The following is a 25442-nucleotide window of genomic DNA, read 5'->3' on the forward strand; positions in this document are numbered from 1 at the left end:
GCAACATTTATTATTTATTCCTTTACTACCTCGGTGTATAAACACCTTGAGTGCATAAGGCACCCCAAACTCTTAACCTTGTCTTATAAGACATGAACCATTCATTTACTCATCCTATTTCATTAAATCAAGAATGAGTAATAATTAAGTCATTTCACCAATCACATACCTTTGCCTCTAAGCGCACCTTGCTTAATTAGAACATAACCAATAATTGCAATAAGGAATAGTGCACACCAAATGAAATTCACAATGTATAACCAAACAATTTAACCCAGTCATCCCTAGACATGATGCTAAGTTCTCGATCCGTCCTCAAACATGCACCTAAAAGCAAGGTTTTGTAACTTGTACGTACCTTGTGCAAACAATTCGGTTGGCCACTTTAGAAACTAGAAGTCACCTTCTACAAAGTCCTCTCCTAAAGCAAACAATGAGAAATAAATCAATACTCAAGTAATTAAATTTACAGCAATACTAAAGTGCTTTAAAACCTCTCAAACCATCAAAATAAAGCCTTTAAATTGTCCCCAATAGTCAAAGTTAGTAATATACCATCCCAACTACAAGTTTATGTGTTAGATTCAAGAGAACATAGCGTATGATATAAAATTACAACAAGTTTAACTTACTAATACATGCTGAAAATTTGTTTTATTAATAGTTTTTGCAATTCAAATAGTCTACACCTATCATAGTGCATAAATAGTTGTTTAAACGATATTAAAGCATTCTAAACCTTTATTTTTGGCTCAAAACCAATAAAAATCAGATTATATAAAATCTGAAAAATAAATTAAATTGCAAACCTCAAACTTTTAAAGATCTAAATACATAATTCAATAGCTATAATAGTATATTTCACTTTAAAACCTTAAAATCCTTCAAATAAACAACCTAAAAGTCCAATTTCACAAGATATATAATCTGAAAATTAATTTTAATTATAAAATTGGGGGTTTTACAATTATGAAATCATAGTATTGATAATTAACTTGCTTAACACGTTTTCAAGCCCTAAAACATCAAAAATCAACATTTAAACCCTAAATTATACATAATATAAAATCTGAAATTTTGCATCATAATATAAACATGTCAAAACTCATAATTTCATAATCTTTTATAACCCATGTATAATATCAAACCATAATAATAATAATAATTTATAATCAAAATTAAACAAAGATTGAAACTTTAAAACTTTAAATAATTAATCAAAAGAAAAGAAAAGAGGAAGGAAAGGGAGAAGAGTTGCAAACTAGTGGTTGCGGGTGGTGGATGGAGGACGCCGGTGCAGCAGGGGCGGCGCGGCGGTGGTCTAGGTGGTGGTGCGGTTGTGCAGCAGTGCTTCTCGTTTTTTTTTTTTTTTTTTTTTTTCCTATTGTTGTGCGTGAAAGAGGAGAAGAGAGTTTGTGAGGGTTTTTTTTTATTTTTTTTCTGTTTTCACGTGAAGAAGAGAGGAAGAATATGTGAGGGTTTTTTTTTTTTTTTTTTTTTTTTTGTGGGCTTGGTTTCAAAATCAAGTGGGGGTAGGAATTGTATTTGGGCTAGCATAGAAATTTAAGCTCTCTATATTCATATTTTGGCTACCAACATCATTGATAAAGTATATTGGTGTATAGAAAAGAGATTTTTAATTAGATTAGTACTTATTAATTTAATAAAGTTCAAGTACATTTTGCATATAATAATTTTAATTAATGAAAACAAAGTAAAAAAAATTATTTAAATAATAAAGAAATATAATAATTTATTCTAAAAATATGGGGGATTACAGTTATGCCCTGGTCGCACAACCATTCTTTGAGCTGGCGTGTTTCGAACTGTTGCCCATTGTCGAACACCATAGACTGCGACACTCCATAGCGAGTGATAATATTCTTCCATATGAAGGCTGACACATCCGTCCATTTTATCCCTCGGACAACTTCGGCCTCAACCCACTTTGTGAAGTGGTCGACCGCTACTAACACATATCACCTTTGACCAGAGGCTGCATATAAGGGCCTAACATGTCCATGCCCCACTTTGAAAATGGGAGAGGACTACTTATGGCCGACAAACTATTAGTTGGGCAATGAATTATGGTTGCAAACTTCTGGCATTTATCACACTTCTTTACCATTTGCATGGTATCCGCGTTTATGCTCGGCGAGTGATACCCTAGGTGGGTGGCCTTTTCTGCCAAGGCTCGTCCTCCAATATGAGAACCACAATTCCCCTGGTGGAGGTCGTCCAACACATCATATCCCCTCTCTGCGGTAATACACTTCAGGTAAGGTTTCACAAATGCTTTCTTGAATAACTCCCCGTTCTTCATCTCGAACCAGGCCGCTCTCTTTTTCATCATCTAGTTCTCTTTTGGATTGGCCAATAGTAATCCATCTCTTAGATAAGAAATGATCTCATCCATCCAAGTTGAGCTTTTATCAAAAATCTGAACTGGCTCAGCATCGATACTCCTCTTTTCCTTTACTTCCCAAAACACTGATCTAGGTGTATCACATGATGCCGAGGATGCTAATTTGGAGAGGGCGACCACTTGATGATTGGATGAACGAGGGACTTGCTGTAAGGTAAAGTGCTCCAAGCTCTCGGCCTCTACTTTAACCATCTTCAGATATTTCATCATAGCCGGCTCCCTGGCTTCAAAGTTGCCATTCACTTGGCCGACTATTAGCTGGGAGTCCGAACTCATATCAACCTCTGTGGCTCCTGCCGCCTTGCACTTTCTAAGGCCAGCCAGGAGAGCTTCATACTCGGCCTCGTTGTTAGTGGTTTGAAATTGAAAGCTGAGCGCATACTCTAACTTGTCTCCTTCGGGAGATTGACAAATAACACCATCACCGCATCCGGTTGCTGTTGCGCTTCCCTCCACATAAACCTTCCAAATCTGATCTCCAACCGGCTGCAAGTCCGGTCTAGTCATTTCTTACAAAAAATCAACAAAGGCTTGCCCCTTGATCGCTTTTCTGGGTTTGAACTAATGTCAAAACCTCTAAGCTCTAGGGTCTACTTGAGCATTCGACCACTGGCTTCCAAAGTTGCAAACGACTTCTTCAACGGCTGATGAGTATATACCACAATTGAGTGGGCTAGAAAACTATCCTTCGGACACGCTTTATTGAGATCAGTATAATCCACGCACATTCTCCAGGTTCCATTCTGCTTTTTGACAAGAACCACATTGGCTACCCAATCAGGGTAGTAACATTGTCGAATGAAATCAACGTTCAGCAGCTTTCGTATTTCGGATGCGGCCGCCAGATTCCTTTCTTTCCCCATGATTTCGCTTCTTCTGACGGACCGGTTTAACAAGAGGGTTAACAGCTAGCTTGTGCACGGCCAGGTCTAGGCTAATACTCAACATTTCGCTTACTTCAAATGCAAACACATCCTTAAATTCTTTCAACAGCTTGACTAGATAGTCTCCAAGAAAATCGATGGCTATAGTGCCTACTTTAACCGTCCGATCGGGTTGATTGGGGTCCAGCACTACATCTTTATGATCGCCGGGCGGTTGGGGCCTCAACTCTTCTGGCCGACCGACGGTCATTAATTGATACGCATGCTCTTTCTTTGCCGCCTTTCTCTTTTGGCCGACCTGGTATGCTTGGAGTGACCCTTCATCTGAGTTTGGCTCGGACGACTTTACTTGGCCTCGGATCGTCGGCTTCACAGCCAACTGATTGCATTCTTTTGCCATCTTCTGATTTCTTTGGATAGAGCCGATCTGTTCATCCAACCTCTCAAACTTTAACAACATTAGGTGAGGCACAATCACGGCCTTTGCTGTAGTTAGAGTGGGGCGGCCGATTATGACATTGTATCTAGTAAGTTCCTTGACTAGGAGGAAGCAAACGACCATGTATTTCCCTGCCCCTTTTTACTCCAGTCGGACGGACAAGTCAATCTAACCCACTGGATGAATTACTGTCCCACCAAACCCAACAACCGGGTGTGAGACGTCCTTTAAAGCGTCCTCAAGGAACTTCAGATTTCTCACACAGGCAAGGCTGATAATATCGGACGAACATCCCGTATTTCATCAGTATCCTCTTGACCTTCAGGTTGGCTATCTTCATGATGAATACCATGGGATCATTATGCAAGGCCTTGACCTCTCCTCGGTCGGCTTTACTCACAATTACCTCCGGGAATACCGTAGGTTCCGGCTTAACGCCCTCAACGTGCATTACTTCTTTTCCCAAATTCCTTGGGTCTTGCTTGATTCCTTTCATGGTTGGGCCGCCTGCGGCAAAGCCGCCTGATATGACAGCCACATAACCAGAGTTTGTGCTGTTCCCATCTTTCTCTTTCTCATTTTTCTTTTTCTGGTACGACTTGTCATCTGTCCGAGTATATGTGAACTTGGATCTCTTCACATACGAGTTGAGAATACCCTTCTCGGCTAACTTATCTAGCAACCTTTTCAAATTGTTGCACTCATTTGTATCATGCCCCACGTCCTTGTGGTAATGGCAATACTTGTTCTTGTTTTTGTATTGGACTGAGCCTCTCAACGGTGTGGGCTTCTCAAACTGGAACTTATATTTGATCTCCATCAATATTGAATAACAATCCGTGTTAAACTCACATTGGGGTTCGTACGCCTTAAGTTTCTTTGACTTGGTTTCTAGGCAGTCAGATACCCATAATTCCTTTCTCTTGTTCTTCCCTTCTTTCTTTTTCCCGATCGAGTCTTGCTGAGAAGTTTTCTTCTTCTCAGCCCCATTGGCCGGTACTTCAGTTTTTGTGAGAGAACAAAAGTATGCCGCCTCAATATAAGCCTCGGCTTCACGCAGAACGCCTGCGTATGTCCGAATCTTTTTGCAGACCAAGTCAAATTTGAAACCATTATGCCTTAATCCCCGGAAAAATTCCATATAGGCCATTTCATCCGGAAGATTATGAATTTGGGTTTTCTCTTTATTAATTCTCTGGACGTAAGAACGCAACCCTTCATTCTTTCCTTGAACGATCATAGCCAAATTAAGGCTAGTCTTCCTTGGCGGAATATTGTAAGAAAAATTACTAACAAACAGCATGCTTAATGTTGTAAAGCAATTGATGCACCCGGCTGGTAAACTATTGAACCAGTTTTGCGCCACGCCCTAAAGGGTGGCCGGGAAGCATCTACACCAAGCTGCATCATCTACACTTTGCAAGTACATAAGATTCCTTTATGAGGTGACGTGCTCTTCCGGGTTGCCTGTACCGTCATAGGCACCCACAAGAACACTTTTCACCTTTGCAGGCTGAAGAGTGCTGAGGATCTCTTGAGAAAACGGAGGTGGCTTGTCTCCGAGATTTAACATTTTCATCTGCCAGTCAATTAGCTGCGGCTGAGCTAAAAGTCATGGCAGGTAAGCAGCCAGGTGAAACGGTTCGCCGAACTGTCCATACTGCCCGAAAGCAGCAGGGTTGGTCAGCAGAAAAGCATTAAAATTCTGAGGAGCTTGATATTGAAATGGTTGAATTGGAAATGGGACTGGAGTTAAAGTCCGATAAGCTTGACTTCTGCAGGTCCTAGCCATGCTGGTATGCTTGGAGGAGGTATGCTTTGAAAAATTATCCGGCATTGATGGCGTAGAGGAAGTGTCCGAATAGGCTATTCGTTCACGCTACTTGTGCCAGAGATAGTCTCTAGCATCCTTAAAACGCCGAGACGGCTCAGTAATCTTTTTCTAAGGTCGTCTGGCCTGCCCCCAGTCGACTGCGTTTTTTCAAGGATCCAGGTCAAATATGCCCTCGGCACCCTCGGCGAACGCTCATGCCGACGGTATGGGGTGTTACCAGCGTCTTCAGCATTAGTCGCTTTGCTCTGGGTTTCTTTTTCTGACATCCCTTTTCTCTTGGGCGGCTGCCTAGAAGAAGACGGCTGTTTACCCTCCATCTCCTTTCGGAGCTTGTTTAAAGCGAGCAAGAGCGAGCCAGCAATGACCAAAGGATCCTCCACCTCATGGAATGAAGCGATCAAAGGATCAATCGAGTGAATCGTAGTGACCATGGCCTTGTTTTAAAATTGGCTGCTGGCTTTTGGCTGTCGACTGATTTGACTATCTGTTTTTATTGGATTTTTTGTTAGCTGTTTGAGTTTTTATTAGTCTGAAAAAATGTTTGGTAAAATCGGCTGTTGAATGTTATTAGTTACTAAGGTAGTGTAGACACCCATTTGTGTCTCCCCAAAACCAAACCCAGTGATAAATGCCTTTCACATCGAACCATAATCGAATAAGGTGAAAGTGTGGAAAAGTCAAGTGTTGCGGTTTAGTTTTATTTAAAATTCTCTTCTCTCTGTTTTTGAAAACAACTCTATTTATTAAAAATAGTCAAACCAGTTTAGTTTGGTCCATAATAAAGGTCCAATAATGGTGTAGTTGGATGAGGCTCGAAGAGACCTTTCCAACGATATATTATAAGCGCAATTCCGATAATTTTTTTTGAGGAAGTTATGGCCAAAATACTAAAATGGGCCCGGTTAATTATTTACATACGGCCCAATGATCTAGAGGAGGGCCTAATGTTAATTATTATTCCTAAAATTATTAGGATTAATTATAACATTCTAGAAGTTTCTAGAAGGTTCCTTTTAATTCTAATATTATTAGATTTAATAATTATTTTAAGATGGATTTTTATTTTATTATTATATTATTATTTTTAAAGATACGTTTTATCTTCTGTATGGATTCCGTAGATCAATTTGATTAAAGATCGGATTCCGCGTGGAAAAGCGCGTGCAAGTCAGACTCTGTCGCTTGGCGACAGACCTTGTCGCCTCGCGATAGCGTGTATTTTTAGCGACAGCGTGTAGTTTTATTCTTAATCAAATTCTATACTTTTTCGGATTATTTTCCTTATAAATAGGGTCTCGAAACTCCGTTTTCAACTATTCTCTCTTAAGCAATATATGCTTTCTTTCTCTCTCTCTTTCTAAACTACCTTTTTTACAAACAATATTCTGCATTCACAAGACTTGGAATCATCTAGCCAAGTTCGAAGTTTCCTTCGCCCTAGACGTGCAAGGTTTAATATTTTCTGAGGGTTTGGTCCAAATCTAGTCAAAACTTTATTTAATATGATTTTAATTTAATTCCTTTAATTCTTTATTATTTTCATTGAAGTTTACTAACTTGTGTATTTTGTTATTAGAAAAAGGTACGAGGCTTCAAAGTAAATAGATTAGCTTACTCCCTATTTTCTTTCACTATGTAGGAAGCATGTTTATTATTGTTTAATGCTTCCTAGTATCATGTTAGGATGTTTTTAATGCTTTCTAGTATCATGTTTAGGTTGCCTCTTATTATTTCTAATATTGTAATATCATGTTAGTACCATGTTAGGTTAAAAGCTTTGATCTTTAATGTTTAGTGACATGCTAGGATTTGTTATTAATCTTGTTAGTATCATGCCTAGGATCTTACTATTATTTTTAAGCTTTATTATTAACATGACTATTATTATTGTTATGCTTATGATTATGATTATTATTATGTTGCTTGATATTTAATATTTATTGTTATTGCTTGATCACACCTTTAGAATTTGTACTTGAAATCACGCTTAATAAGATAATTAATAATTGGTTTAGGCTAACGTAATTTTAATTCGAGTGATCGCCAATAATAGAATTATTTGTGGATTAATATTCAACCAACATAGATAAACAGGTTTAGGGTTAATATAATGTTTGCATGTTAGTCAGAAAGCGCACATGAATACGAGTAGAACAAAGTAGAGGCTTATTTTATAGGGCGGGTCCCTTCTTTTGTAGATTGGATTCGTACCCTCATCCCCGAACCCTATTTGGTTCAAGACCTTATGGAGTTGACGATCTCCTGGATCGTTATGGGTTTACAAGTTCCTAAAACTTGTTGGCGACTCTTTTGCTCTAGCTTTCTTCCCTTTGGAACGCCACCATACTTTAGTGTATGATCACAGTGGGGTTCAAGCTTGGGGTTATAGTGCTTGAAATATTCCCTACAGGTAGCCAGAAGCCAAAAGCTACTCCAAGTAGCCTTTTCATTTTGGCTTAAAAGCCAGCTTTTTAGCTGGCTGAAAATGCCATTTAACACAAATTTTAGATGTTTGACCAAATGAAAAAGACAAAAGCCAATCAAAAAGCCAATGAAAAGCCATTTACCAAACAAGGCCTATATCTTCTACATGGCCGTCCTGGCCGGGGCTAGGGATGACACCTGGTGTCTGACAATCCATTGCCATTAACGGGCGAGTATCCCCACAAACAGCGCCAAATGTTTAGGGGTTTTTTTGGAATCCCTCGGGATACTATTCACGCTCTGACTAGCAACGAGACTCGGACACCTGCAAAACACGAATCTCTGGCAATCGGAGATTCGCCTCTGACGATCAAGTTAGTGATCGAAAACGGAATAAATTTAGAGAGAGAAAGTAGAGAGAAGTTGGATCTTTTAGTGCTCCCATTAAGGATATGTAACAATCCATCCCTCCCATCATTAATGATTTGGGTATTTATAGGGGTGGGGAATTGTGTCCCTTAAGGTAAGTGACCTAGATTTTAGGGACATTGATTGGCTACGCAATCAATGGAGGACATGTGTCCTCTAGGGGCGCCGTTTTGCGGCATTTCTAGGAGTTTGGGCCTCCTGATGTAAGGAGGCCTTTTGCTCTTATGTCATTCCTTAATTTTCAGGTGCTCATTTGTTGATTATACGTGTCATCTTCCTATGGTGACACGTGTCGCCCATTTATTGGGTCCCGTGTCATCATAGGATTGGACCACGAATGAGGGGTAATTTTTACAGTAAATAGTTGTTAAATTTGTTTCACACATTAAAATCAATGACAATGTATGCAAACATGCCATACATCGCCCTAATATGGCATATATGACATCATATATATCATACACAAATGGCAATAATATATTTTTCTCACAAAACCGAAAAATGTCAATCTATTGCTAGACATCAATAAAATATTAATGATAGACACCAAGACATTCTTGACTAATAAAGTAGAACATTTACCACCACTACAATGACTCCACAAATGTAAATTAAGTAATAAACAAATAGAGACATGTTTTTTGATTTCAAGCTTTAAATGATTTATTATCTTTCTTATAGTATATGTCAAACAATGCAAATGCATAATTATTGTTCCGTCTCTTTACATATACGAGTAGCTGAAGTTGTTTAAAATCGGTAAGTAAAAATATTGTTAAAATAATATTTATTTCAAAAATTTTGATTCACCACAATGTGTTTGGATAAGAATGAATGAGGAAATCTTCAACTATGTAACAAACAATCATTCAATGGTATATATCATTCTTGCCAATTAAGCTTAAAATTAACTTACTCCTATTTTGTAGAGGAATTAGTGTCCTTTCTATTGTAGGTAAATTAATATTTTTAGTATAATATTATTCTAAATCTAGCCCTTTATTATAGTCATTGTTATATGTGGGAAGTAAGTTTTAGTTACAATAGTTTTATATTAATTGTTTCTCGTTCCATGCCATATATATAAAAAATATCTTTTACATATTGCCTTTAGTGTTGAAAAAAAAAAGAAAAATGGAGAGAAAAATTTGTATAGATTTGGCAATTTTTCTTATCAATATTCTAATGATAAATGCTGAAATTTTAGTTCCAGCAAATGATGCGGAAGTTAATACATGGTTTCAAGAATCAGTCAAACCAATTAGGTATATTTATCATCTCTTCTTCTTTCCTTAACTTATAATATTGAAAATACAAGAAATAAAACAAAGTAACCTCTTTTGTCAATCATGTATATTTCTCAATATTTTTTATTTGCACAAATTTCTATAAGTGCAACATGTAGAAGTTGTACATTAGTGTTATTATTTTATTTTTATTTTACAATATAAGACATAAAAGAAAAAAAAAGATCTCATATCATGTGGAGAGATAAAGAAGTCAATGCAAAAACTCTTAAATGTAATAATGTTACTACAATTTTTCATGTGGAAAATATTATTGCACCTATTTGGGAATTTAATGTAATTAAACAATACAAATAATCGTGTTAATTAAATTAAATACTCTAATTGCATGAGAGTTATATAATACTTGTATCAAATATTTGAAGATCAATCCCTTACATCATCAAAATATGAATTTAAGAAATTTCTCTTCACAAATAAAGTTCTCTAGCACACTTAATATCTTGAAATGATTTTTTATAACATGCGATCAATTTTGTATAATGAAATTATTTTATAAGTTGTTGCACCAAATGCTTCCTCTTTTCTTGTCATTCATATCTTACTAATTTGACACTTTAATTTCTCTCGTTTTTAATTTTCATATTCATTGTTGCAGTAATTGTAGAGATGTTCATTTATCAGATCACTTTATTTTATCTTTTTTAGATTATAGGTGATATTAAAAGAATTTTTATTATATAATTATATTACAACAAGGATTAGGGAGAAGATGAAAAGGAGTCAATGAGTAAATGAAAATTCATTTAAATATAAATTGATAGATGGAGAGAGAGTAAGAGAAAGAAAATAACATTAAGAGAATTCAATTTGTTGAGTTAAAGTGAATGTTACAAAAATTAAAGGCCGGGTCAAGAAAAGACAAGGATTATAATGAAATAAATTAAAAGGAGAGGAGGACATACATGTGGCAGATTGGTTTACCTGATTTAGTACAAATATAACAATATAACTTGTCATATTAAACAATTTGTATAGGTTAAGGAAGTGTGTTTTTACATTTAATTTTTTCTACATGTTTGAAAGTTAAGATTATCATCATTATTTACATTTTATTATCATTCGTATACACGTATGTATCTTTTATGTAATTAAATATATTGATTTATTTCTACATCATTAAATTTAATATTAATTTGCAGCGTACAAAAAGGAGCATTTGATCCTAATGTAGTAGAAGCCGAAAGTGGTGGGGTTGAAACCATAGATGTAAGACAAGATGGGAGCGGAAAATTTAAGACAATTTCAGATGCTGTAAAGCATGTAAAAGTCGGAAACACTAAACGTGTAATCATAACAATTGGTCCAGGAGAGTATAAGGAAAAAGTTAAAGTTGATAGCTTTAAATCGTATGTCACTTTTTACGGAACAGATCCTAAGAATAGGCCAACTATAACATTTTCCGGTACAGCTGCAGAATATGGGACTGTGGATAGTGCAACACTAATCGTGGAATCTGATTACTTTGTTGCTACAAATATAATCATTTCGGTACAAAAGTCTTATATCTCTTTACTTATTATGTTATGATATATCGCATTTCTTTGTGTTAAAAGTAACTAAATTTGTAATATTGTTATTAGTTTAGTATTCTTTAATTTTTTTTCATACTCAAAAGGAAGTTAAGCTTTGTGAATTTAAAAGAAAAGTTACTAACATTATTATAGCAAAGGTACATGAATATCCCTATCAGTATAAGACTAACAATTTAACACGTAAGTTAATCTACAACTTAGTATGAATTGCTCTCGCCAACATGAATTACTAGTGTAATATGTGTTATGCATAAATGTATCAATAGTACTAATTTGAAGAATTATAAAAGATAACTAGAATTAGTATTTCAAGTGTTGAAATGAAAATAGTGAAACGAACACATTTGATAGTATGAAGAATAGTAGTTAAGGAAGAAAATGTGATGTATATGACGAGGAAGAAGAGATAAAATTGAAATAATTATTATGAAATGAAATATAGGTTGGATATAAACTAGTTTAATGTGTAGAGAGTATGGCTCATTATAGTCTACTGTGATCTTATTAATCATGTCTTTTTTCAGTTTTTTTTACCAATAATTTGGTAAAAAGACAATATTATTCATAATTTCATACCTTTTTCGCTTCATTTTTGTTGACACATTTTGACTTTCATCATCATTCACTTAAATTACTTTGACTTTATTTTGTGATTTATTCTTTAGACAAAATGATAGCTAACTAGGGTCTTTTTTACTTGCCTTAACGTGTGTATTGTGAACATCAATTTTTTTTTTTTTTAATTTTACATAATTGATGATATTATATTTTTGAAGGTATGCATTGTCAACGCGCAAAAATAATGTATCAAATAAATAATATGAAATAGACAAAGTATTAGTTGGCATACAATTATGTTTCATTATTAGTACAATTTTACATATTCAACTTATGAATTGTGAGGGGAGCGCCAATAAGTGAAAGGGTTTTTGCATAATCGATGAGGAAAGAAATAGAACATGTTAATATTAATATATATATATTATAATATAACAAAACTATGAGATAATAATTACACTTAATAGATCAAATTTCTTTCTTGATATGATATAGCATCGTTAAATTTAAGATATTTGATATGGTATCTATTTATGAGGTTATGCTTTTCGTAGAAACCTTACTAATCATGCAAAAATATTTTGTTAATGAAGAATGCCGCTCCAAGACCAGATGGTAAAAGAAAGGGAGCACAAGCTGCTGCTATGAGAATATCCGGTGATAAAGCAGCATTTTACAATTGTAAATTTGTTGGATTCCAAGATACTCTATGTGATGATAAAGGCAACCATTTCTTCAAGGATTGCTATATTGAAGGAACTGTTGATTTTATCTTTGGTGAAGCAAGATCTTTATACTTGGTATCTAAATAAATCTTCCACTTTAAAAAACTTCAGTAGTATAAAAAAAAAAGATTGAAACCAATTAATGTTCTTATGCTAATTAGTAGATTGATTAAATATGACTGTTTCATATTGGCAGAACACCGAGATACATGTTCAATCAGAAGACCCTACATCAGTCATAACTGCTCATGCAAGAAATAGTGCAGATGGAGAAGGTGGATACTCTTTTGTCCATTGCAATGTGACAGGGACAGGTAGTCATGCACTATTAGGTAGAGCATGGATGGAAGCAGCACGAGTTGTTTACTCTTATTGCACATTCAGTGATGTCGTTAACCCCAAGGGATGGTCTGATAACTCTAATCCAAAATTTCAAAAGTAAGCATTTCTTTTCTATATAATCTATCCATTGTCAATAATTTTCATAATAACCTTTATATCTCTTTTACCATATGGATGAAACATATGAAAATATAATCTTGTAATATACTATGCAATATTACATTTATTTGCATTAATAGGGGAAGTTAAAGTGTCCTTTTGTTGTTAAGGAGATCAAATCATTGATATATTAAATTTCAAAAACTATATATATTCCTTAGGTTCTTACATGTTCTCAATTTAAAATGAGAACAAGAAACCAATTCAGGTCATTAGATAATCATAAACCAACAACCAATGCAAGATGTATCTTGTGTCATTAATGACATACTGACATTTTTGTTTGAAGTGATGTGAATTAATTTTAAACTAATTTTATTAACTTTTACTAGATTTTCATTTTATTAGTTTTTAAAATTGAAACTAACAAAAGGTTTATTAAGTTGCAAAATTACAAAAATACTATTAATACACATGAACATTATAGTCATTCGGTTATGGTGACCTAATGACCTAGATTGGTTTTATGTTCTAATCTTAAAGTTGGTTTTTATAATAAAATAGCATCTATTATTTTAATAAAAATAGAAAATAAAATTCTTGTATTGGATAATAATACCAACACCTTACACAAATCAATATTTTTTTTTTGGAAAAGGAAGATCTAACAGTGTGTAATTCTTATAGACTTGTATCATAGTTGAAGAAAATTTTTGAATTCTATATTTATTTTTTATTCAACATTTTTAGCTACAAAAAAACATACAATCACATGCATGTAGTGTGCTTTCATGAAAAAAAAACTTATGCATTTTGTCTATAACATAGCTTTATTTTCATCAGTGTATAAGTTTAACTAATTACAAAAAATGTTAACCATAATTATGCATGTGCTACTTTTGGTACACTAATTGTCAATAGTAATTAATCTATTACATCCTTATTTACAACATAAAGACAATGTAACTTTCTCATAAATCAATTTCATTCTATATATGAGACAGAGTACCAAATTTAAATTATTGAAAATGTTGATGTTAGACTATCCATCTAATGATATTATGATTTTATTGAGACTTATAATCATTTGATACGGGTATGTAGGACTATATTTTTTGGAGAGTACAATAATAAAGGACCAGGTGCATCTCTTGCAAAAAGAGTTCCATATACTAAAAAATTGACGGATGTAGAGGCCAAAACATTCATCAGCTTGGATTACATTGAAGCTCCTAAATGGTTACTTCCACCTCCTACACTATGAAATTTGTTGACATAGTAGATATAAGGGGAGAAAAGGACTAATTAATCTATTTTAAAAGAGCTTCATGTGGTATTTCTAGTCACTTAGGGTCTTATTTGACAAATTCCTATAAGACTGACTTGGAGGCTATGCCTAATCATTTTATCTCTATTATTGTATTTTTCATTTACTTATTAAATTTCATGCTTAGATCCTTTAAATTTTGTATCTCTAACATATATAGTTTATAATGTACCGTAAATATAATTGCAATATAATAGAAATACTAGTGTGTACCTCGAGCGATGCCCCGGGTTGCTAGTTTGTGTACTTCTTTAATTTGATAATTATGCTCTATTGTTTGTACAGTTAGTGTCTGGTTCGAGCGATGCCTTCGGTGTCACTTTTTTTACCTCATATGTATTTATATTCTAATCTTGTGGAAAATAAATAAAATATATTACGTCTAATTTACTTAATAAATGAAAGGAATATATAATATTATGTGAAATTTGAAACATTAATAAAAGTTGGTTGAGATGGTAAATGTAGTATTATTTTTTTAAATGAAGTGGCAAGCTTACATGGTGCGGCATATACTTGGATAGTGACGTGGCTTTGTGACCTGACGCAAATACTTTGAAGAGTCCCACCAGCTTTTAAGTTTACAGTGTTATGTTATAACAAATGCTCGTGCATAATAACCATAATATTGCGTTTGGCTAGATGCATGGTTTAATGACTTATACATATGTAAATCTATTTCAAATCTTTCAATTAATTTTGGTGTTCTACGCGGTTCACCCTTTGGGCTAATCCAGATTAAGGGATCAGTTTTGGATGGTTAATTTCCAGTCCCCCAATTGTTGTTGCGGGGGATCGAACACAGGTCCTTCCTAACAAGTGTAGTCCCAATCACTACTACACCAACAGACAATTGATACCTTCTCTTATTTAATTGTTATTTAAGAGACAATTTTTTTATCTTCGTTATTTTTTTGAAGTTTATACTTAAATTCCATGAGTTCCACCAAAGACCCATTAGAATCAGATACGAACTACAACAAAGAAGTATTATGAAAACCTTTTTTGTTCTTTTTTGAGAAAAATGAAAACTTTTTTTAGAGCTATAAAAGTATTATTCAATAAATAATAATATCTTAAATATAGTTGTACTCTAAATTTTTGTTCAAAAGTAAAACTGCTAAGTTATTAAACTGTGTGAATGGTAGAGGAGCAGGGTAAATACATTGAAAGAATTTATAAGAGGTCACCCACCTGTTTAGGTAAATCTTAGTAGGGTCAACTAAGAATTTGCTTAGGGATTAAGGGGTGATAACAATCAAGCCATAAACATCAAATGTAATAACCTAGAACAATAGTAAAGCAATGAATAAACGATTATATTGAGAGAGATAGAGTTTAGAGATACAATACTGAGAAAGGATAGTCTCCTTGTTCAGCAAATACACAATTCCAAGAGAATTAGTATTTAGTTGTATTGATGTGTGAGTAAGCGTACATGGATGTTACAATGTCTAATTATGCTATTTTATACCTAGGAGCAGCTGGGGTTACAATAATAATCAGAATCTATTCAAATGGAGAGGGTATTCTTGATTTTATTCTCTTTTTCTTGTTCAGCAGGTGTATTCCGGGAAAGTATCTTCTTGATTGACCTTCTGATCTTCCTTTCCATACTTATTCCAATCAGGTTGTTTGCTTAATTTAGGATGCCTTTTGGTCATGTAGTGGTGCCCTAATTATGTTTGGGTTGCTTAGTGAAACTGCCCAACAATTGCCCCTAATTTCTATGTTCAAGTATTGAAGATGGAAATTGCCAAAAGGGAACCGTTGGAGAAATTCGGAATTTTGGAAATTATTTCAACGGTTAACAAAAAAAAGGGAACGTGGTGACAATTTTTAGGCAATTGCTTCGATAACCGTGAAGGGAGGTTTATTTTTGTAGGGAATATTTCAAACACTATAACCCCAAGCTTGAACCCCACTGTGATCATATACTTAAGTATGGTGGCGTTCCAAAGGGAAAGAAAAGAGAGCAAAAGAGTCGCCAACAAGTTTTAGGAACTTGTAAACCCAAAACGATCCAGGAGATCGTGAACTCCATAAGGTCTTGAACCAAATAGGGTTCGGGGATGAGGGTACGAATCCAATCTACAAAAGAAAGGAACCGCCCTATAAAATAGGCCTCTACTTTGTTCTACTCGTATTCATGTGCGCTTTCTGACTAACATGCAAACATTAGGTTTAACCCTAAACCTGTTTATCTATGTTGGTTGAATATTAATGTACAAATAAAACTATTATTGGCGATCACTTGAGTTAAAATCATATTAGCCTAAACCAAATTATTAATTATCTTATTAAGCGTGATTTCAAGTACAAATTTCCTTTAACAAGCATAAAAGGCGTAATCAAGCAATAACAATAAATATAAATAATATCAAGCAACATAATAATAATAATCATGATAATAATCATAATAATAATAATAAATAATCATAATAACAATAATAATAGTCATCTTAAGGCATAATAAAGCTTAATAATAATAGCAAGATCCTAGGCATGATACTAACAAGATTAATAACAAACCCTAGCATGTCACTAAGCAATGAAGATCAAAGCTTTAAACCTAACATGGTACTAACATGATATTATAAAGAGTAAGAGGCACCCTAAACATGATACTAAAAAGCATTAAATAACATCCTAACATGATACTAGGAAATAAACAATAATAAGCATGCACTACTAGAATTTCCGTGGTTTTTAGACGCTTTTTAGGCATATTTTCGACACCAAAAAGCGTCGAAAATTATTTTCTCGACGCTTCTAAAAAGCATCGAAAAATCGTGAGTCGAGAAAATTCCTCGACGCAAAAAAGCGTCGCAAATATCGACGCTTTTTATTGTCCAAATTCGTATACGAAGCGTCGATATTTGCATTATGTCGCGCACTTTCTCAAATTTCTCGATGCTTTTTTGTGTCAATAATTGCATATTTGGCGACGCTTTTTTAAGTCTCTGATTTCATACTTTAAATTTACGATATTTTACCGACGCTTTTTTGTGTCCATAATTTAAAATTGGGTAACACCTTTTCACGTCCATATTCTCCATAAAAATATCCAATGTGGAAATTATTTATATTACATGCAAAGATACTCGATATCGTAGTATTAAAAAAAATCAGAAGAAAAAGTTTACCCATAAATTGAATTTATTCATAATTAAACAAGAGTACAAATTAGTATATGTATACATATGTAAAATATAATGCAAAAAACTATGATTATATTCTAACATTATAAAACTAATATTCATTTACAAGGCATGCGATCTCTTAAACTGCTAACATTAAATAAAAAATGCATAGTTGCAATACTACAACTATTTCGAAAAACACACAACTTCTCTCTATTGAATTGGAGCTAATTTAACGTCTTCATGGAATGAATTGATTAATTTGTAGACTTGACACATATAATAGTCATAACATCCTGCATCAATAACAAGCATGTTAGAGCTGGAAGTTAAAATTTGCCATATATTTTTTTGTTGGTTGAATAAAACATGTTTCTAGTTAGTGGAATATAGTCTCAACAAGACACATTATATTAGATTTAAAAGACAGACTACAGATTTGTAATAAAAAATGTAACCAGCTGCATAATAAGGTTTTTAACACTAGTTACCTCTGGTTTCATTGCTGAAGAGTACTGAAATTCTTAGTCCACAACTCTAAAGTACTTCATGCTGCCAAATACATACTGATGTAGGAAATCAAGAATTCCATCGATTATAAAACAATGCATGTTTGAGAAACCTGCTTCGTAGTTTTTATAGTTGCATCTCAGGTCCTATATTATGAAAGAAAGAAACAAGAAAGAGAAAGGACACACAAATGATCTAGATTCCAAAAACAATTGTTGCTCGTGTGGCATGAGACATAATAAAGACCTCAACGCGGGCAAAGCACCTACTCATCATCTTAGGAAGCCCACCCAACTTAAATTTAGCCACTTCATGTTTAACTAAAGCCAAAGTATTCATTTAAGTAAACACACCCAACTCAAAGCAATAAACCCGCATAGGCTTTAAGAGAGACATAAACATCCCCGCTGCGATAGAACCATGGCAGCAGACCACTGAAATTTCCAAAAGGCACAACTTCTAGCACACAATTCCAAATTTAGAAATTCTTGAGCCTAGATTGGATAACTTTTCAAGATCTATATCTTTCATGAGGGATTATGGGCTAATATCAACTGCAGGCATATCATTTTTGGACAAAAAAAACTGCAGCTCAAGGCAACTAAAATTAGTACTGCGACAAATCTCTGAAAAAAAAAAAAAAATTCTAATTGTTGAAAAATCTAAAACACCAAGACAACCACATAACAGATATGATCTCCCACAAAAAGTAATCCAACATAACTAGGAGGCTTCTCTTGTCACTCTTGAAAAAATGTTCCTACCCAAAAGACATGGTTTGATTTCTTATAAATAACTTAAGGTTTCAGTCTTTTAGATGTTAAAAGGGGTTTAATATTTAATCTAGCTCCCCAAAATATCAGTACATACTTAAGCTCCCCAAAATAACAAAAAATAAGGTTTAAAATGGTTTAGTCATACACTAATACTCACACCAATCCATCTAAGTAACTCCCGTAATACTTGTATGTAATTACTTCGTAAAGAAGAGAATAAAATAAAAAGTTAAAGTAACAACCAAAAAATCAAGACAGCCAAATTCCCCATTCTGTTTAAACAATAAGAAATTTGCGATTAAGAAACCAACCAATTACTCCAAAAAAATTCATAGCAAATCAAGCAAATCGTACAAAAAAATAAAAACAAAAAACCCAACTTAAATACTCAATCAGATTAGAAATTAAGCAAAAATCGAAACAAAATGCCCAATTTGACATAAAATTAAACCACATTAACTATAAAAGGCAAAATAACAGAAAAAAAAAGAAACTAACCTGGATAAATTCTAACCTGGATAAATTCATCAACCTCTAAAGCAACGTTGTATCTAGCAAAATAATATGGCATAATAAGGACATGCATAACTCAAAAAGTGAAGACCAGATCTGTAAAGGGAGGAAAATAACCTAGCTCAACCACTAAGGATTGAATCTGAACCCCAATTGCTACTCTGAAATTCCAGAATAAGTACAGTAGTTAAATTTGCAACAAATTAAACTCGTTTATCTCAATACCTCCCTCTTAGTGGGGTTTCCAGTATAGAAGCATTAACAAAACCCTTAAATCTCTGTTCTTCATGAGTTAACCCTCTATCATCATTAAATCGTAACATTTCTGAAAACTAAATCTCTAGATCTAAAATACCCAATTTTAACAAGAAATTAAAAAAATGATAAAAAGTACCTTTGAATAATTACTAACTAGCACAAAGGAATGAGAGAAAAGCAAATTCCGCTTCCCAATTTATAAGAACCACGCTGAAAATACAGATCCATAAACCTAATTCCATGAATCTCTTAGTGTTTTTGGAGAACTGGTACGGAGAAAGTTGAAAAAATTAAAACTGATGAAACTATGAGAGTTAGGGTATGTAGAGCGGCGGTTTTATTATCCTAGAATGTAATTCCATGATGCGGGCCAAAAGAAATTTGTCACGTGCCGTGCAGGTGGGTATATCTCGACGCTTTTAATTGTCGAAAATAAATTTTGACTTAAATAAGTGTCGAGGAAACACGGTACTATATCAAGCAGCTGACGCCCCTTACACTGTGTCGAGCAAAAAGCGTCGCTAAAATACTCATTTTGTAGTAGTGATGCTTTCTACATTGAAAGAGAGTAATAAGATTACATACTTTGAAGTCTCGTACTTCTTTCTAATAACAAAATACACAAGTTATTAAACTTCAATGAAAATAATAAAGATTTAGAGAATTAAATTAAATAAGAATTAAAATAAAGTTTAAACTAGATTTGGGACCAAACCCTCAGAAAAGTATAAACCTTTCACGTCTAGGGAGAAGGCAACTTCGAACTTGGCTAGATGTTTCAAGATCTTGTGAATGCGGTATTGTGTTTAATAAAAAGTTGGTTTAGAAAAACAAGAGGGAGAAAGAAAAGAATTAAGTAATTCTTGATGAGAATTGATTGAGAGAATTGATGATTAAAAAAGGGAAGATAAGACCTCTATTTATAAGAAAAAAGAGGGTTGAAGAATCAAGAAAAGAATCCGAATTCAAATCGAAATAAAAATCATAGACAACAGTTTTTGCGAATTTTGTTTCCAAATAAGGCATATAATATGTAGTTGGAAAGCTCTTGAAGTCTACTTTCTAACCCAATTAGAATTAGATTAAAATATTTTTTTGATAAAAAGATATGGCCGAAATAGTACGACGGTGTTAGTTTTGGACAGAGTTTCGTATATCTTCCATATCTTTCTTGTTATAGCTCGAATTTACTATTATAATATATCATTGGAAAGATAATTTCAAGATCTATCCAACTATATAAAATTTGGATAAAAAATATGAGGCACCAAAATAATATCTGACTATCTTTGAACATGTTTAAATTCGAATAGAAAAAGGAAAGTTTTAAAAAAGGAAAGTTTATATTTAAATCAAATTCCTTAATCTTATCTTTTCAAAAAAGGATAATAAAGATCTTTTAGAAACTTATAGAAGAATCTAATCAATCCTAATTAGTTTAGGAATAGGATTAAACCTTTGGACCCTCCTCATGTTCATTGGGTCGTAGGTAAAATCCGGTTTGGGCCCAGTTCAGTATTTTGGCCATAACTTCCTCATTATTCATCGGAATTGGGCTTATAATATATCGTTGGAAAGGTCTTTTCGAGCCCCATCTAACTACACTATTATTGGACCCTTATCATGGACCAATCTAAACTGGATTGGAAGTTTTCATAAAATAGAGTGGGTTTTCGAAAACAGAAAGAAGGATTACTTAATAAAAACTAACCGCAACACTTGACTTTTCACACTTTCACCTCATTCGATTATGGTTCGACGTGAAAAGAATTTATCACTGGGTTTGGTTTTGGGGAGACACAATTGGGTGTCTACAGAAGCCCCCACTTTGACTAAGTTTGGAGAAACTTAGGTTTCGAAAACAAAAGTCAAAGTAGCGATAGGGACGGAGAATGATTCAGAACGTTCTGCGATCCTAAATCATTCTTGTAACGTCGATACCTGTAAACAATGTTAGTTAAACAGATAAAAGAGTTAAGAAACGCGTATCTTGCACCGTCGAGCACACGTCTCTGGAGGTAACCACTTCGTTGCATTTTGTTTTGACGACCTTCTACAAGCTAGAGAACGCCATTTTTGTAGGTAGCATTGCGTCGTCATCTTCAACATTTCTTTGTGACAATCCTCCACAGTATCTCGGGAACATCGTCGAAAACAATTGTACGTCGTCATCTTCGGGTTGTGGCAGTACGTCGCCACGGCAGTGCATCGCCGCTATAGACAATCTCATCTTTATCTTGAGGGACCGTCGAAGGTGACCATATCTCGCCATCTTCTGAATTTGTGACAGCTCTCCACATCCTAGGGAACGTTGTCTATCATTGCTGCTACATGTCGAGCTTTTCCTTGAATCATGGTGACAACCTTCCTAATCATAGCAAATGTCGTCGAAGACCGCCTCATCACGAACCGCTTTTCTCAAATATAGGTGACAACTTCCACAATCTTAGCGGGCGTTGTCGAAGATTGCTCATCTCGTGCTATCTTCTCAAATCTTGATGACAACTTCCACAATCTTAGCGAAGGTCGTCGAAGATCGCACATCTCGTGCTATCTTCTCAAATTTTGGTGACAACTTCCATAATCTTAGTGAATGTTGTCGAAGATCGCCCATTTCGTGTCATCTTCTCAAATCAAGTGATAACTTACTCGATCATAGCGAAAGGTATCAAAGACCGCTTCACCTTGAATTGTTCTTTTCAAATCTAATAATAACTTCCCCAATCATAGTGAAAGCTATTGAAGGTCGCTTCATCTCAAATCGTCCTTCTCAAATCCAAGCAATAGACTCTTTTTAATCTTAAAGCCCCCTATTGAAGGCTTCGTCATCTCGAATCTTCAAATCTTCTTCCATCCTAGGAAATCGTTGTGAACCGTTAATTTGGTGCTTGCGATGAGCCAATGGTTAGGCGCTTTAAGCTAAGTGAGACGATCTTTTGTCAGGTCGATCACTCATTGTGATTGTAATTGAGCCGATCACTAAATCATGTCAAATTGCTTAGAGGGGCTAACTGACGTACCAAGGAACCCGAAATTGCTGAACCAGGTCTATATGACCACATCAAGAAGCCACATGCCCTGTTGCCGCACCAACGCAAGTCAAAAGTGCTTATTGCCGCAATATCGCTCTGTCGCCAGGCGACAACCTTGTCGTTTGGCGACAGATTTCTTTTTCAATTCTGCTGCTGTTGTTCATTGCCTTGTTTCGCTCCGCACTTTCAATTTGGTCGTTTCCTTACAACCAAATCTGCTCAAATCTTTTACAAATTAAGGCTCTTCATCTCTATTTTACTGATCCATATAATTTTGCTCAAACTTCTCTCATCTTGGAAGAGTTTCATACATCTATATTCGCGGTTTTTTGAAAAAACTCGGAAATATTCTTGCCTGCTGGAGTGTACCTGCATTTATATTTCGGACTATAGGACTTTGCTAATCCTTTATTATTTCAGTTATCTTAGGGTTGACCTAAGGCTTATTGTTGCTTGACTCACTGACTTGCTATGACTCGACTCAAAGCGTTTGACACATGTGGCTTGACATGACTCAAGGTGTGAACTTGACTTAATGATGACTCACTATGTGTGACTCGTGTGTGCACTCGACTCGATGTGTACATGACTCAAAAACAAAAATTTTCCGTCATTTTTGTCATTTTTGTGGAGGGTACCGACTTTCTCCCGAAAAAGAAAGACGCGAAAAAGAATCGAAGTGTTTGATGGTGCATGTTGAATGAGCTTAATCAAGTATATGCGTTCAATACTGTTCCTCAAGGTACAAGGAGTAATTTATCCTAAACTATCTTTATTGACTCGATTATGAAAGTATTTAGGTAACTTAGGCACGGAGGCTAAGCACTTAATACCTCCTGATACAATGATGATTATGAGTGATGTGTGATTTTGATAAGGCATGCTTCAACATTATGTTAAGACTTCATGACAAAAGCGTTCCTAAGGGAAGGTCTTTTGGTCATGTATCTGTGATGTGTGTAAAAGTGACACTAAGGTTAAGTTGCAAAGGCTAAGTGTATAGAAAAAGTATTATTTGATAAGAGTCAAATAATGATGACTCTTAGGCTAGGAAGGCTAATGATGTAAGGATCAAGCCCCCAAGTCTAGCGCTAAGTGAATAGGGATGAGCATCAGAGATCCCTTGATAGATCATGGTGTAAGTGTGTGAATGTGAATATGAATGCATTTTTATTATGGCCGCACCTCAATGTGAGGTTGCCTACGTATCCGTTAGGAATCAGGCCAAACGTAGCTCTAGCCGTACCTCGCAGAAGTGTGTGTATACCTCAAAAAGGTCTTTTTAAGGGTTGTAACGTGGTTAGGCTAAAGGTTGAAGAAGAAGGGGATAAAGGCTCAAGACCCTAGATAAGCCCCCAAGGTGTATAACCATATCATGCTTTTAAATCTTTGTATTTTTATGCTTGAGGTTTCTCATTTTTGAGCTTTCTTTCTTTTTTTTGTTTATTTTTGCATTTTTATTTTGATAAGTGTGGGCAATCCCGATCATGCGGTCTATCACTCACTAGGCATTCATGTTTCTCAGGCACGGTACCGAGCACTCGATAAGAGACGCAATCTGAGATGTGTTCTTATCAAAGATATTTTTATATCAAAGACATTGGAATACTTGCCCTTTTGTACACTTTTATTATTTTTATATTTTTATTTTATTCTTTTGAAATCACTCAAGCTTTTGTATTTAGAACATGCATAAGTTGCACACCATCCCATCCCAAGGTTAGGCAGATATGGGTTGAAAAATGAAAGATCTATCCTTAGACGAGGCTCAAAGTAATTTATCAAAAAAGAATTGTATATTTGAAGTGTAAAAGGTAAAAGTGATTAGATATGGCTACAAGAGGTGCCTCAAATCATTGGTATACCTTGTGCTTAATTGGACCTTGATTTTTTTTTTTTTTTTTTTTTTTTTTTTTTTTTTTTTTTGTAATGCAACAATCATATGTGAGAAAATAAAATGCTCATTTTATTAAAAGGAAAAAAAAGTAAATGAAAGTCCTACAAAGTACAAACTAGGGGAAAATGAAAGGTGCCTATGCTAGACTTATTGGGGAAAGAAATAAAAAAAGAGGTCACGAAATCTTGTCGTTGAAGTTCGCCTCTTGTCTTGTGCTATATCATCACTCAGTCTTCTTGCCGACTGGAGGTATAGGAAGCTTGTTATTGTCGATCAAATATTGGATGGCCTCCTTTAGCTTCCAACAGCTCTCAGTAATATGACCCCTACCTTGATGGTACTTGCAATGTGCATCTGGATTCCAACTAGCCAATCTCTTTTCAGGTGCGGGATCTTGAATAGGTCCAATGGGAGTAATGAGCCCCTTAGTATGGAGTCGATTGAAGGCAGCATCATAGCTCATCCCAATAGGAGTGAATTCTTTCCTTAATTCTTTCTTAGATTCTTGGTTATTCAAAGCTAAGACTTCATTGAGGTCAAAGGTACTAACATTATTACTAGAGTGGGTGCTTCGGAAGAAGAAGGATTGTCGTTCTTCTTTCCTTTCCAGCCACTGTGGTTACTATTGTTAGTAGCTTTTTGCTTTGCAAGGTCCCTCTTCAATCTTAATGCCTATGTCATAGACGGCTTTGAAGGTGTTCAAGTTGTGTTGATATCTCAAATGCTTCGAATACTTCTCTTGTAAATTCTTGATAAACAACCTCACAGACTCCTTCTCAGTAGGGACTTTAATCATATTAGCGGAAGTTTCCCTCCACTTGTTGAAGAAGGAAGCGAAACCTTCGTTTTCTTTTTGTGTTAGCATCTCAAGCTGTCTATGGTCAGTTTCAACTTGAATGTTACATTTATATCTATCTATGAAACCGTTTTTTATTTCTTCCCAATTGGAGGTCTTCTCTTTGTTAAGAGAAAAGTACCATTGTTG

General features: G+C 34.7%; 1 protein-coding gene and 1 long non-coding RNA gene across 2 annotated transcripts; one reads left to right on the forward strand and one right to left on the reverse strand.

Annotated features, from left to right (window-relative positions):
- Window positions 1–9569: 9569 nt before the first annotated feature.
- On the forward strand, window positions 9570–14319 carry LOC145594841 (pectinesterase 1-like). The gene is made up of 5 exons (XM_081651183.1): window positions 9570–9700; window positions 10885–11233; window positions 12429–12635; window positions 12757–12998; window positions 14106–14319. The coding sequence occupies exons 1-5, from the start codon at window positions 9570–9572 to the stop codon at window positions 14263–14265; spliced, it is 1089 nt and encodes a 362-aa protein (XP_081507309.1). The 3' UTR covers window positions 14266–14319.
- Window positions 14320–17541: 3222 nt separating this feature from the next.
- LOC145595513 (uncharacterized) lies at window positions 17542–19244 on the reverse strand. The gene is made up of 2 exons (XR_014102968.1): window positions 17963–19244; window positions 17542–17767 (listed from the first exon to the last, which is right to left on the reverse strand). It is a non-coding gene; the product is annotated as an uncharacterized LOC145595513 (long non-coding RNA).
- Between the last annotated feature and the right edge of the window lie 6198 nt (window positions 19245–25442).

The sequence above is a fragment of the Chenopodium album genome, chromosome 19 (assembly GCF_948465745.1).
Source record: "Chenopodium album chromosome 19, dcCheAlbu1.1, whole genome shotgun sequence".
NCBI lineage: Eukaryota > Viridiplantae > Streptophyta > Magnoliopsida > Caryophyllales > Amaranthaceae > Chenopodium > Chenopodium album.